Source organism: Ovis aries, chromosome 6 (genome assembly GCF_016772045.2).
Source record: "Ovis aries strain OAR_USU_Benz2616 breed Rambouillet chromosome 6, ARS-UI_Ramb_v3.0, whole genome shotgun sequence".
Taxonomy (NCBI): domain Eukaryota; kingdom Metazoa; phylum Chordata; class Mammalia; order Artiodactyla; family Bovidae; genus Ovis; species Ovis aries.
The window spans coordinates 111358764-111374303 of record NC_056059.1 but is presented as its reverse complement, the minus strand read 5'-3'; the positions used below and the strand labels follow the sequence as shown (position 1 = coordinate 111374303).

The 15540-nt window shown below is 44.3% G+C and overlaps 1 protein-coding gene across 8 annotated transcripts in view; it reads right to left on the bottom strand.

The window, feature by feature from the left end:
* The window catches only part of CC2D2A (coiled-coil and C2 domain containing 2A), a 129255-nt gene that overhangs the window by 55182 nt on the left and 58533 nt on the right, over positions 1 to 15540 (bottom strand). For all 8 annotated transcript variants that reach the window (XM_042251882.2, XM_042251884.2, XM_042251888.1 and 5 more), the window contains 5 exons: positions 14719 to 14825; positions 11286 to 11426; positions 11008 to 11164; positions 9561 to 9802; positions 7424 to 7601 (listed from right to left, as the gene is read on the bottom strand). In XM_042251882.2, coding sequence (XP_042107816.1) covers positions 7424 to 7601; positions 9561 to 9802; positions 11008 to 11164; positions 11286 to 11426; positions 14719 to 14825 — 825 coding nt within the window. The remainder of the gene's footprint in view (positions 1 to 7423; positions 7602 to 9560; positions 9803 to 11007; positions 11165 to 11285; positions 11427 to 14718; positions 14826 to 15540) is intronic.

Here is a 15540-nt window from a genome sequence, read left to right as displayed (position 1 = left end):
CATTGTCTCAAATGCCTAAAAATGTGAGGGACTAGTAAAACTTTGATATTAGTTCAAGTTAAGGGAATAGAAACCATACCAACGGTCAGAAAAGGCCGTTTATGCTGGTGAAATGCTTCAGAAGGGGACATAAATACAGTATTAAGCATTTAGCTAAACTTTTCCTGACTTTGTATCTCTAACTACTCTTGGGCTTCCCTGGTTGCTCTGAGAGTAACGAATCTACCTGCAATGCAGGAGATCTGGGTTGGGTCCCTGGGTTAGGAAGATCCCCTGGAAAATGGAATGGCTACTCATTGCAGTATTCTTGCCTGGAGAATTCCATGGACAGAGGAACTAGACCTACAGTCCCTGGGGTCTCAAAAGAGTCAGATAAAACTTAGTGACTAAACAACAACAAAAGCTTTGTAACGTAAGAATTTCTTTTATTTACATTAAACTTTAATATGTAAGATCTGTCTTTTCAAGACTCCCTAATTTTTAAAATCGCAGCTCTATTTAATGCTAGGGTAGAATGCTCTTTTTAAAAGTCAGAGACTGGACACTTTGGGCTTCATCAGTTCAGTTCAGTTCAGTTCAGTTCAGTCGTTCAGTGTGACTCTGCGACCCCATGTACAACAGCACACCTGGCTTCCCTGTCCATCAGCAACTCCTAGAGCTTGCCCAAACTCATGTCCATTGACTCATTGGGCTTTGTAAATATTTATACATCGCTTTCTGTATAATTGAGTTGAAATTTTGTTTTCTTTCTGAGTCCAAGCTTCTCAGCTTCAGCAACTGGCTTTGGGGCTAAACAGCTCTTGGCTGCGATGTGTCGTCCTGGGCATCGCCCAGTGTTCACCAGCATCGCTGGCTTCCACCTATTAGAGGTGCCAGCGGCTCCTCACCACCTGTAATAATTAAAATGTCACCAGACCTTGTCAGCTGTCCCCCGGGGGTACAAAGTTATCTTCACCGAGAAGCACCGCTCTAAGCAAAATGAGTGTGTGTGTGTCTGTTTGAAGGTGAAATGTTAATGAAGAAATAAGACAGGAAATATAATTTGATTTATGTTCAGTGGTTCAAAAATTCCTGTTGTATTAAAAAAAAAAAAGGCAGCAGTGAATTCTGAATAGCAATTAGATCAACTGCTACCAAATTGGGACTGTGTGAGATTATATTAACTTCTGCTGCATTTGGAATGAGGTTTGCTTTAAGTCAACATTCTGGTGCAAATTTACCTGCTAACAACAGTGCTTAGGATCATGTCGGTAAGCCAAATCTTAGAAAAATGTAGGGGTGTTAAGAGAGATGAAAGAAGAGTCCATCGTGAAGTAGTTTATATTGCACGGTCTTAAGTCATGATTCTCTGATCTTAAAACCTAAGCAAAGCAAAGCAAAACAAAACACAGCACGGCTTTTCTTGCACATGTGGCAGCGATGGATTTGGTACAGGGGGCCGCCCTGCGATCTCAGCCCCGGTGACACTGTGGTTCAGTTAGGCTGATGTCCCCACTTCCCCTCAGTGTTGGCTCAAACACTGTTTACTCCTACGCCCAGAGACTCCCCTCCCTCCCTGAAAAGACTCCGGGTGACTGAGGCCTGCCCTCCTCTGTGTCATCACTCCCAACTCAAAGGACCTTCCTACTCTGTATATTTTTTTAAGGGTATTTTTGATGTGGACCATTTTTGCTGTTACATCTTGTTTCTGTTTTCTGTTTGTTTTTTTGGATGCAAGGCATGTGGGATCTTAGCCCCCAGTCAGGGTTCGAACCCCCAGCCCCTGCACTGGAAGGCAAAATCTTAGCCACTGGGCCACCAGGAAAGTCCTGTTCTTCTGTCTTGATTCACCTCTCATGAACCTATGGGATACTACAGGTTCATGAGTTTCCTGGTCTGGCTTTTCTGTTAGAACCGTCCTCTCGGGGTGGGGTCACCAGTCTTGGATGACCCTCCTCCGTCTCCCCAGGACGAGCGGGAGAGAGAATGAAGATACCCAGAGGAGACTTCCTCCCAGAAGCTCAGCAGGGAAGGAGTCAGGGGTTGACGGGACCGTGGTGTACTTTAGGGTGTGGTTGATTGGAGCCCTTGTGGTTGATGGATGGAGTATCCCATCCCATCATCTCTCAACACTCCCACCCTCTTTTCTTTCCCTCTCCCACCCTCTCCTTCCACAGTTTTCCCTTTTATTTTCCAAGTCATCAATCTTTTCTGCGCTGGCCGCTTTTCCCACAGCTGACAAACGTGCTCCAATCAACCACACCCTAAAGTAAACCATGGTCCCCTGTCAACCCCCGATCCCTTCCCTGCTGAGCTTCTGGGAGGAAGCCTCCTCTGGGTATTTCATTCTCTCTCCCCCTCATCCCAGGGAGATGAAGGAGGGTCACCCAGGACACATCTCCAAACAGGACTGGTGTCTCCACCCCGAGAGTGCTGTTCTATCAGAAAAGCCAGAGAAACCAGGAGAGACTCTGGAAGGGAGAGTCAAGTGACTTCCAGCTGGGTTAAAAGGAAAGTTCCCTATCTCAGTCCTTGTGCCAGGAATATAAAAGATCAACAGGACTGATTCATAAGGAGAAAAACAATAATGCCAAGATGCGTAAAAGCTACCCAACAACATTACACAGCTGTTGTTAGTTTTTGGGAGTCAGGTTGATGAGTTTGGGGTGGCATGACTGGTGTGCATGATAAAGGAAAGGAGCGAAGGTCATTATCACTAAGCTTTCTCTATTTCTAAGCCAAACTTCATTTTTGTGAAAGACCAAGTCCATGGAGTTGCAGACAGTGGGACATGACTGAGTGGCTGAACAACAACAACAAGCATTTATTTTGGAAAGACTTCAGAATCCCGAAGCTTTGAGACCTTTCTGGAAGGACTCTGGTCCTGTTTCAGCTTCCATCCTGTGAAGTCCCATCTCACCCTTCACTTGGGGCCAACTCTGAGGCTCTTTCTTTTTACTCTCTCTAGTCAAACCATCACAGGCTTCCCAGGTGGCTCAGTGGTAAAGAATCTGCCTGTCAATGCAGGAAATGCGGGTTCAATCCCTGGTCTAGGAAGATCTCCTGGAGAAGGAAATGGCAACCCACCCCAGTATTCTTGCCTGAAAAACCCCATGGACAAAGGAGCCCGGTGGGTTACAGTCCATGGGGTCACAAAGAGTCGGACTCAACGAATGAAGGCCAACAAATGAAGCCATCGTCAAGCCCTGCCAATCCTTTCTTTCAAGGCTGTGTGTGTGTATGTGCTAAGTCACTTCAGTCATGTCTGACTCTTTGTGACCCATGGACTGTAGCCCCCCAGGCTCCTCTGTCCATGGGGATTCTCCAGGCAAGAATAACTGGAATAGATTTCCCTGCCCTCTTCCAGGGGATCGTTCCAATCCAGGGATTGAACCCGCGTCTCTTATGTCTCCTGCATTGTCAGGAGTATTCTTTACCACTTGCGCCACCTGAGAAGCCCTCAAGGCTGCAGTTCAGTTCAGTTCAGTCACTCAGTCGTGTCCGACTCTTTGTGACCCCATGAATCGCAGCACACCAGGCCTCCCTGTCCATCACCATCTCCCGGAGTTCACTTAAGACTCATGTCCATCGAGTCCGTGATGCCATCCAGCCATCTCATCCTCTGTCGTCCCCTTCTCCTCCTGCCCCCAACCCCTCCCAGCATCAGAGTCTTTTCCAATGGTCACTCTTCACATGAGGTGGCCAAAGTACTGGAGCTTCAGCTTCAGCATCATTCCTTCCAAAGAACACCCAGGGTTGATCTCCTTCAGAATTGACTGATTGGATCTCCTTGCAGTCCAAGGGACTCTCAAGAGTCTTCTCCAACACCACAGTTCAAAAGCATCAATTCTTCGGCACTCAGCCTTCTTCACAGTCCAACTCTCACATCCATACATGACCACAGGAAAAACCATGGCCTTGATGAGACGGACCTTAGTCGGCAAAGTAATGTCTCTGCTTTTGAATATGCTATCTAGGTTGGTCATAACTTTTCTTCCAAGGAGTAAGCGTCTTTTAATTTCATGGCTGCAGTCACCATCTGCAGTGATTTTGGAGCCCCCCAAAATAAAGTCTAACACTATTTCCACTGTTTCCCCATCTATTTCCCATGAAGTGATGGGACCGGATGCCATGATCGTCATTTTCTGAATGTTGAGCTTTAAGTCAACTTTTTCGCTCTCCTCTTTCAGTTTCATCAAGAGGCTTTTTAGCTCCTCTTCACTTTCTGCCATAAGGGTGGTGTCATCTGCATATCTGCAGTGTTGCTTTAATTAATTCCTTCCTCCCATTTCCTCTGTGAGTCACCAGCCTCATCCCCTCCCTCCTGGGCTTATCTTCTGCTTTGCAGGGTTGCCCTGGCAGCCGATCTCAAGCCTGGCTAGGAAACACTGAGTCCTATGGTTTGAAACATGCAAAAAAAAAATCAAACCTCACAGTTGACACTGTTCCCTTCCATATCCTGTGTATCCATACTCTGCTTAGTGTTATTTCTTTGCATTGGGTTGATCAAAAGGGTCATGTGGGTTTTTGGGCCACTCCAATAGTTGTCTCTCATCTCCCAGCTGGGTTTAAAGCTCCCACAGGCAGGGCCGTGCACATTGCTCCTTGTACACAGCTTCCAACGTTCCACTAAACTCCTGGCTCAGCATCAGACCCTCAGTTGGCTCTCCACAATCAAGCAACAAACATTTGGAGCTTGGTGTTGAGTCATCAAGGGATACATGATCATTCTGAGACTCTCGGAACATTTTCTGAAGCACATTACCCTCTAAAGTTAAGCATTTGATAGCACTGGCATAAACAGAGCTTTTAAGGTGACTTTTCTTACCCTCCTGAAGTTGCCAGTAATTGTTGAACCTTCCCTTATTCAAAACTTGCAATCATATGGAAAATTTTCAAATGGTACAATATTATTTCTAGACAGTCAAAATACAATATTCTCTCAATTAATTGTATCTAGAACCAGTACTCAATCATTCAGTAGAGAAATACAAAAATATTTTGATAACTACACAGCTGTAGTTGTATCTGTGGACTTCAGTGTCAATTATAATAAGAAATATTGGCTGCCTGGAGTACCATGTTGAGGAGGAGTCTGAAGTTATATCCAGGCTCAGTGGGGGAAAATAGGCATGCTCAGCTGTCATTTCTGGCAAGGGTGGCGGATAAGAATGAGAAATTTCTGAGTCAGTTGTAGTGAGGTGGATGAACCTAGAGTCTGTTGCACAAAGTAGTAAGTCAGAAAGAGAAAAACTAATATTATATATTAACACATGTATATAAAATCTAGAAAAATGGTACTGATGAACCTACTTGCAGGGCAGGAATAGAGACACAGGCATAGAGAAAAGACTTGTGGGCACAGTGGGGGAAGGACAGGGTGGGACGAAGGGACAAATTGAGAGAGCAGCATCGACAGACATATATTACCACATGTAAAACAGATAGCTTGGGGCAATAGCTATGCTGTGTAATACAGGGGGCGCCGCCCAGTGCTATGTGATAACGAAAATGGTGGGATGGGGGGCTGGGAGGAAGGCTCAAGAAGGAGGGGATATATGTATACAAAGAACTGACTCACGTTGATGTACAGCAGAAACTAACATCACATTGTAAATTATCCTCCCATTTGAAAAAAAAAAAGAGAAATTTCTGCACAAGTGGTGGATAAGGATTAGTGATTTCTGCATGGGTGGAAGACGGCAGACAACAGTACGTGTGCTGTGTATTTGCAAGCCTAATTAACGTGCCTATTAGTATCACGAAACAGAATCTGTCAGCAACACCAGAGGCTTCGCCAGAACAGCAAGCCTAAGACATTGAAGTGGGTTGAACGTGTCTTGTTTTTCATTGCTGTTGCTTAGTCACTAAATTGTGTCCCACTCTTTGTCACCGCATGGACTGTAGCTTATGAGGCTTCTCTGTCCATGGGATTTCCTAGGCAAGAATACTGGAGTGGGTTGCCATCTCCTCCTCCAGGGGATCTTCTTGACCCAGGGATTGAACCTGCGTTTCGTGCACTGCAGGTAGGCTCCACTGAATGACCAGGGAAGCCCAGTGTCCTGTAAAATTTAAGTCTACCTGGGATCACAGAATGTGACCTCAGTTGGAAAAAATAGTCTTTCCAGGTATTAGTAGTTAAAGATCCAAATGAGCTCATACTGGATTAGGGTGAGTGCTAAATCCAACAAGAATGTCCTTGTAAGAGACAAAAAAGGACACACAGACATGAGAAGGCCACGTGGAGATGGAAGCATAGTTTGGAGTGATGCTGCCACAAGCCACGGAACACTGGAGCCACCAGGAGCTGCAGAGGCAGGAAAGGTTCTTCTCTAGAGCTTCCGGAGAGAGCAAGGCCCTACTGACACCTTGACCTCAGACTTCAGGGCCTTCAGAACGTTGAGAGATTAAACATCTGTTGTCTTAAGTCACCAGATTTGTGGTGCTTAGTTATGGCACCTTTAGAAAACGATAACAGACACAAATAAATATATTGCTAACGCTGGCCATTAGGCTAGTGGGGAGTTTGATTTATTTTGGGGGGATCCTAGCACCTGTACCACCACCCCTATTAAAATGATCTGTGATTACAGAAATTGATTTCTCTGGTATATTATGCCAGAATCTTGGTTCAGCGTGAGGTTGAAGTTCTCTAATGAATGAGCCAGAGATCTCTCTACTCTCCCCTTCTCCCTTATCCCCCCATCTTGTCCTGAGACACACACTTGAGCACTGTGGTCAGTTTCTCTGCCAGCATTTTTGGGAGCCAAGCAGGGTAACAGATCTTCTCTGCCAAGACCTTAAGACGTGCCTCGACCTTCTGTTGCCTTTGAGAATCTATTAGGACACCAGTGTAACCAATGGATGACTTAAAGCCATCTCGCACCTGTGATGAGCAAAAATTCTTGGGACAGTGACTATAATTAAAATACGGAGTGGGAAAAATTGGGAGATTGGGACTGACATATATACACTATTGATGTGTGTGTGCACAGTCACTTCAGTTGTCTGACTCTTGGCGACCCCATAGACTGTAGCCCACCAGGTTCCTGTGTCCATGGGATTTTCCAGGCAAGAATACTGGCATGGGTTGCCATGCCCTCCTCCAGCAGATCTTCTTAGCTCGGGGATCAAACCCACGTCTCTTATGTATCCTGCTTTGGCAGGTGGGTTCTTTACCCACTGAGCCACGTGGGAAGCCCATATACCATTGCTGCTATGTATAAAATAGACAGCTAATGAGAACCTACTGTAAAGCACAGGGAACTCTACTCAATGGTCTCTGGTGACCTAAATGGGAAGGAAATCCGAAAAAGAGAGGATACATGTATACGTAGAGCGGATTCAGTTTTCTGTACAGTAGAAACTGACACGGCATTATAAAGCAACGATAGTCCAATAAAAATGAATTTTTAAAAACGGAGAGAAAAATTTTAAAAGGTACCTGCAGCGTTAAACTCTCTGGCCAGTTGAATATTTGCAAATTGAAAATCTGTCCAAAGTGAACTCGGAAGTCTGCCCCGAGCGGCCGGCTCTCTGTCCTGGACACCTCCTTGTTGTTGAAGGTCACCTTTAGGAACAGCGAACGTCTCTTGATGTCCTCCCTTCGCAAGACCTCCACCCTGCAGAGTGAGACCATCCATGGGTGGGTCAATATTCGTGTACTAAGTATAAGTGGAGTGGCTGACACAAGGGTGCTGAGCAGAGTGAGATACACTGGAGGTGACACTCCAGTTGCTTCAGTCTTCACTGAACCAAGGCAGCCACAGGTCTTGCAGGGACACCTCCCTGCAACCTACTGTATAGCACAGGAAACTCTCCTCATTGTTCTGCAGTGACCTAAATGGGAAGCAAATCTGATATAACAATACATGTGATGTGAAATAAGAGGTCCTGGAAAGCCTACAGGTGATTTAGAACTGTGGTCCAAGCATCGCTGTGCTACAGTCTTTAAAATTTTTTTCCAAGCAAGCCTTACGTTTGCATCCCAACAGTTTAAGTAAACAGAATCATATTATTTGTCAAATGGAGTGAATTCAGACCATAAAGGCTAATAGTGGTTTATGTTTGGATGTGATGTTTTATCCTAAAAAAATATCACAGCATATTGTAGCAGTAGGGTCAACTGAGCTTTTTCAAAATCCAAACTTTTTCCTAACAGTTTCCGACGGTGAGTCACTGTCCTTTGGCTGTAGGGAACTAAGAAAGGTTCCTTATTTTTAAAGGTCGTTTGAATCCCAGTAGAAGACAGGAGGTATCCTAGTAACCATATCATTCTTACAGCCAGGAAGTTAAAAAGAAAAAAAAAAGTCAACACCTTCAAGAGCAGTCTTTATTTGTAGAGATGCCCACTTATTTATCTGTAGAGATGCCCACTCCAAATGCCACTTATTGCTTAAGTCAGTAGTAACTCAGTCTGTTAAGGATTCAAAAAGGTGAGAGCAGAAAAATCCAAAACATACTCAGGGTTTTTTGAGTGTTATTTTTTAAATATTATGATTATATATATACACACAACATAATACTTACCACGTTAACATTATTTAAGTAAACCATTTGGTGGCCTTAAGTACATTGCAATGTGATGTGACCAACACCCCTATTCTTCTCTAGAATGTTCTCAACATCCCAAATAGAAATTCTGTACTCATTAAACTGGGAGAGTAGGTTTAATTTTTTGCATCTCTATAATTTAGGCCTCGATGGACATGAGTTTTGAGCAAGCTCTGGGAGTTGGTGATGGACAGGGAAGCCTGGTGTGCTGCAGTCCATGGGGTCGCAAGGAGACGGACATGACTGAGTGACTGAACTGAACTGAATTCAGGCCCATCCCAGGTGTGAAATTGCTCGATTATTTTTCCTATAAAAAACATTTGACACCATCTCAAGAAGTATCCGAGACCCCCAAAGACTTGACTCTGAGTGTTTTAAAAGGCGTATTTCCAACGACCCCGTGCCAGTGACAGACCTGAAACACCTCCTTCTTCTGCACGGCCCCCTCGCCTGATGGCCTGATGAAGGGGGTGGATTCTAATCATCGACTCAGGGAAACCTGGTTTACAGTCCCCAAACCCAGTGAAAACTCAGAAACTTCAGACGGAGGTGTACATTTTTGGTCAAAATGGGACTCATCATCAAAGACTGTAAAATCAACCTAAATTTTCCCTTTAAAAGACATACCATGGGGACGTCCCTGGTGGTACAGTGGATAGGAATCCACTTTGCCAGGGAGAGGGCGTGTGCTAGCAGTGATCAGAAAGGACACACTGAGGTTACAGATAAAGGCTCCAAAGCGGAAGCCATGCAGGCAGGCACTGTGCAGAGCACTTCCTACAGGCAGCTTCGGGCAGTGAACTCCTGTGGGGCCAGTGGGGATGTACTGGGTGCGTGAACCATAGGAAATCACCAAAATCTGGACAAATACCTGCAGTGGCATATAGTCCAAGCTAACATATGGCTATAGAGAGTTCAGGATTCTCCCGATCATTGCATGTTGGCCAGGTGATGTATACTCCATATGGTGCACATGTGCGTGTGTGCATCGCATGTCAACCTCATTCACGGTCAGAGCGTCTGCTCACCTGGGACACTGGTCGTTGGGCGTCACGCTCCCCGCCAGGCTCAACTCCGGGACCAGCGTGGGCTCCCCCGGCCTCCTTCGGCTCTGGGCGGCTCTTTCCCTCACCTGCTGCTCTATCACCGCCCTGTCCACGGGCTCTGGAGGGGCGGGCTTCTCAGGCTCCTCCCCGGGACCTGGCTCCTCCCTCTCCTCATCGGTGGGATGTTCTTCCACTTCCTGTTTCTTTTTCTTCTTTTTGGCCCTCTGTCGGGTAAGAGGCAAACTTATCTCAAGTAGAAATTTTGGAATTTCTTTGAAAAGCACAGTCTTCAGGATCAGATAGGCCTGGGATGCAAACCCAGCTTCACCCCCATCAGTTGTGTGCACTTGGGCAGCTCACGAAGCCATTTGACCTCTCTGTGCCTCGGTTTTCTTATCTACAAAATGGGAACAATCATAGGAGATTTTTTTTTCCAGTGCTGTTGAAATGAGATCACGCCTGGAAAGCACTTATCACAGTGCCTGGTCCCTACAGAGAGCTTAAAAAAGTTGGTTATGCATGTGATCAGTTCTAAAGACCAAGGATACATCTTGAAATTAAAGTAAGGCTTGTGAGCAGAACTGGTCCTGCAGGTCACACTGATTTTTTTTTTTAATTTTTATTTTTAATTGGAGGGCAGTCATTTTACAATTTTGTCTTGCTTGCTGCCACATGACAGTGCGAATCAATCATAAGTATATATATATATGTGTGTGTGTGTGTGTATATATATATATATATATATATATATGATCTCCATATATCCCCTTCCTCTTGGGCCTCCTTCCTACCCCTCATGTACCCTGATTTCACTGCAACACTATTTACAATAGCCAGGACATGAAAGCAGCCCAAGTGTCCATCAACAGATGGATAGAGATGTTGTGGTACGTGTGTACAATGGACTGTTACTGAGCCATTAAATAGAAGAAATGTGCGTCAGTTGAACTGAGGCGGATGAGCTTATGCCTATTACACATCCTGATCTTTTGCTTATTGTTCCTGGATTCAGTTTTGCAGGGACATGTGTGCAAAGTTACACAATTTTCTAACAGAAACCCAGAAGCACAATACCCTACATTCACTGGTGCAAGGTGTGTAAAAGGCTTAGCACAGCGCTTGACACACTCATGAGCAATTACTATGTTTTACTTATTTGCTCACTCAGATAGTCACAGCCTGAGACAGAGACCAGCCTTTGGAAAAAGCTGGCTCTGGTATCCACTGGCCGGGTCACATTTTCAACAAGTGCATCAACCAGTTCACTCGCTCATCCTTTTGCTCCCTAGCAAGAGGGCCAGGAGGAGACAGAGAAGAGCGGGCAGGGGACCCCAGTCTGCCTGCCCAGTTTCCCTCCTCCTGCCCCAAGCTGCCTCCTCCCATATGCCCCTGTCCTCCAGGGCAGCTCTGTTGAAGGTTGCTCACAGACCTGGGCTTTCTTCCAGGCTTTCCACCGCTGCAGCGTGACTCTGTACACCTCCATCTTCTGTTCGTACTCTTCAGTGTGCTCTTCCAGCAATTCATTGATCTCAGCCTGAATTTCTGCTTCATATGCTTCTTCATCGGCTTTCTGGTCAACTTTTTCCCTTAAAATAATTTATGACACTCTAGATGTTTCTTGAAATTAAGTGACAGAGTAATAATAACAGCAAATACATTTTCTATGCATGCTATAACCCAATAATACAATGTTTGAAAAAAGCTTACTTTCTCAAAACAAGTTTCAAGGGAGTATTTGTAAACCTCTGGAACTCTCGGAGGGACTTCATCTCTTTCCAGACCTTTATGATGGTCTTAAGCAACGTTCGATCTTTTTCTTGTTCAGCATCACGCAGTTTTCTTGTTTGCCTAGGAGATATAATATATGGATATGTATTTAAAAGTTATTTAGGTGTGTTTGCAAATTAAAAATAGAAACTAATAACACTATAGTGATTGTATAATTAATTTCATAGCTATGACATTTCTTATGTACTAGAAAACCAAAAATATGAATGCAAATTTGAAGTCAGTAGGATGCTGGTCTGTTTTGAGAGGTTATTTAATTTTGTTTTCTCTAGAAGAATCTGACTTCAATTAGACTAAATTACCTAGACAGCATATTAAAAAGCAGAGACATTACTTTGCCAACAAAGGTCCATCTAGTCAAGGCTATGGTTTTTCCAGTGGTCATGTATGGATGTGAGAGTTGGACTATAAAGAAAGCTGAGCACCCCAGAATTGATGCTTTTGAACTGTGGTGTTGGAGAAGACTCTTGAGAGTCCCTTGGACTGCAAGGAGATCCAACCAGTCCATCCTAAAGGAGATCAGTCCTGGGTGTTCATTGGAAGGACTGATGCTGAAGCTGAAACTCCAATACTTCGGCCACCTGATGCGAAGAACTGAATTTGAAAAGACCCTGATGCTGGGAAAGATTGAGGGCAGAAGAAGAAGGGGACAACAGAGGATGAGATGGTTGGATGGCATCATCGACTCAATGGACATGGGTTTGGGTGGACTTCGGGAGTTGGTGATGGACAGGGAGGCCTGGTGTGCTGCTATTCATGGGGTCGCAAAGAGTTGGACACGACTGAGTGACTGAACTGAACTGAATCATTTAAAATTCTCATTCATACTGTGCAGTCTTAAATAAACAGACAGCTTTGAAGTTGTGAAAATAAAAGGCCCAGTAAATATAGTTCTCAAGGACTAAATTATTGTAAATAGGAAAGTATGTTGCTGAACCAGTTAACAACTGGTATATTAAAGTCTGTCTGTGTTAGTACAAATCACAAGTTCTACATTTAGGAGATGAAGCAATGTTACTACATGCCCTGGCGAGTTTTCTGTGCTGACTATATTTGCAAAAGTTTGGCTTGATTTGTAGAGGCATCATTTGAAAATGTTTTCATTCTTATTGAATGAAAATGATACTTTATGTATTTGGGATTTAATGCCTAATTTTGTCCTCTCTACAAATAATAGCCAAATCTAAAACCCAAATGTGCTTCATTATGCCATTAGTTAGTAGATTAATTAATTCAATTTTTTTTTCCTTTTGATGTCATTCCAGGGGATTCAGAAGTGTGTAGGAGATAGGAGGTGTCTCTGTCCTCAAGGGGCTTCTCTGGTGGTTCAGACAGTAAAGAATCTGCCTGCAATGCAGGAGACCCAAGTTCAATCCCTGGGTTGGGAAGATCCCCTGGAGAAGGAAATGGCAACCCATTCCAGTATTCTTGTCTGGAGAGTCCCATGGACAGAGGAGCCTGGCGTGCTACAGTCCATAGGGTCACAAAAAGTTGGACATGACTAAGTAACTAACACTTTTACTTTCTGTCCTCAAGGAGTTTATAGTTCAGCTCAGGAGACAGACACACAGATGAAGGGTTGAAGGTCATTCAGTCAGTATCATGGAAGGCAGAAGATAACAGCCAGTTAGTTATTGGGTAGTCAAGACTGAGGACTCTTGGAAGACCTTAGAAAAGTTAAAAGGCCATGAACTAGAATAAGACTCGTTTTGGATGGTTAGGGCGTTTGGGATGGACATGCAGTCATTGTTATATTTAAAATGGATAACCAACAAGATCCTACTGTATAGCACAGGGAACTCTGCCCAAACTCCCCCGTTTGAGCAGAGGGGAGGGGAGTTTGAAGGAGAATGGACGCAAGGTAACGCATGGCTGAGTCCCTCTGCTGCGCACCTGAAACTATCTCAACACTGTTTTATCAGCTATGTGCGTGTCCTTGCTCTGCCACTTAGTCGTGTCTGACTCTTTGTGACCCCATGGACTGTAGCCCTCCAGGCTCCTCTGTCCATGGCAAGAATACTGGAGTGGGTTGCCATTTCCTCCTCTAGGGGATCTTCCCAGCCCAGTGATTGCATCGGTGTCTCCCACGGCTCCTGTGTTGCCAGATTCTTTACTTGAGAAGCCTTTATTCCAATATAAAGCAAAAAGTTCAAAAGTTAAAAAAGAAAAAAAGGTACTTCAAGAAGTAACCTAAAAACCTGAGAAAAAAAACTACTTCATTTCTGAAAAATGCTATCATCTGAGTCTTCAGTGATCATTTACTCAGGGTTTTTGTTTGCAATGTTTAGAGTTACATTTGGAGACCTCTCCATTCATCCTCTTCTTTCCTTCCTGAAGGAAGAAACTGGCATGTGTGTCTTTTCTGTCCCTACGTGACACAGATGTGTGTTTACCTGGAAGACATGAGTGTTATTTCACGTGGTCTTTAGGTTTCATGACCTGTATCACACAGTGAGTATCCTCTTCCAACTGGATTTTTTCACTCCACACTATTGTATCCATGATACACATAGGTCTAATTCAGTCACTCTTAACTGTAGTATGGATGTTCATTACAAGACCAAAGCTGATGGGTTCATTCTGGTGTGGGGTTATCTCTAGCTTCTTGCTGTTGTAAGTGATACTGTGGAACCCTTGCACATGTCTCCAGGGTACAGATGCCCACAGCTCTTTGGAGTGTCTTAAGCAGAATTGCAGGATTCTAACTGGAGAAGGAAATGGCAATCCACGCCAGCACTCTTGCCTGGAAAATCCCATGGACGGAGGAGCTGGATAGGACACGACTGAGCGACTTCACTTCACTTCACTTCAACTCACGGGCATTTTCAACTCTGTTCATTTCCGGACAAGACACTCTCTCAGAAGTGGTGGCTGTAGCAATATTTGTTTACACCAACAGGGGGTACAAGTTATCATATTCTGCTTCCCCCAACCACTTTCCCCAGTCCTCCATGGCCCCACCTTCATCCTCATGCTTTTATTGGGCTTCAAATTTGGTGTTAATACGACGGACATATCTCATTATTTCGTTTGACAGCGAAAGTGCTCGTCGCTCAGTTGTGTCCAACTCTCTGTGACGCCATGGACTGTAGCCCACCAGGCTCCTCTGTCCATGGGATTCTCTAGGCAAGAATACTGGAGTGGGTAGCTATTTTCTTCTCCAGGAGATCTTTTCCGCCCAGAGATCAAACCCGGGTCTCCTACACTGCTGGCAGATTCTTTACCACTAGCGTCTCCTGGGAAGCCCATTTGGTTTTAATGTATTGAATACATTCAGGAAAAACTCTGAAAAAATAAACTCTCAACAAGCACAGGGAAAAAAGCAGCAGTTATAATAATAGATTTTACTCACCGAATCTCAGATTTATATTCATTGATGGTTTTGGAGGTTGTTTCAAGTGTCTTAGGAGTTTTTGCTGGATTAAGGCCCATCTGAACAGCATTTCTTAGAGCGTGGAGCTTAAAGAGATGTGGATTCAAGTTTTGAGTTAGAAGCTCTGCTCCTTACCACAAGTGATGTGCTTGGACCCACCCACTTCTCCAGGGTAAGACGATGCCTGCACCCTCAGACAGGCATTGTTTAGGATGACACAATCAATGGACGTGCAAGCACTCAGACATCTCCACGCTTCCACCGAAGTGAACTTTGACAGAAATATTGCCTCTAGTCTTTACTTGTGTAGTTTATTTCTTTTTAATTAGAGAATAATTGTTTTACAGCATTGTGCTGGCTTCTGCCATTCATCAATATGAATCAGCCACAGGTATACATATGTCCCCTCCCTCTTGGACCACGTGTGTCCATTCTTATTCTGTGGTCCAGACCCATCTGCTCATGACCGGTGCTTCCTTTGCTCTAGTGTCTCAGAAACAAGTTTTCTTCCAAGAGAGAAGGAGTCTTTTCTGAAGTCTGGACACAGAATGATATTCTTGCGATACAGAACATAAAATTACAGACTCATAAAAGCAGGCATTGTGACATTATCTCTTATTTGGGCAATAAGTTTTTAAGGTCAGGGTCTAAGACTAAAATTATCTATAATCAAGACTACCCATGAATATTCCATGGGACAGTGTCACATTAGAAGTAAATCCAAAATGGATAGCCATTTCTTTGAGTATCAGTTGAAACAACTGACTTTTGTTTAGGTATCCTATTGGGGAAATTAACATG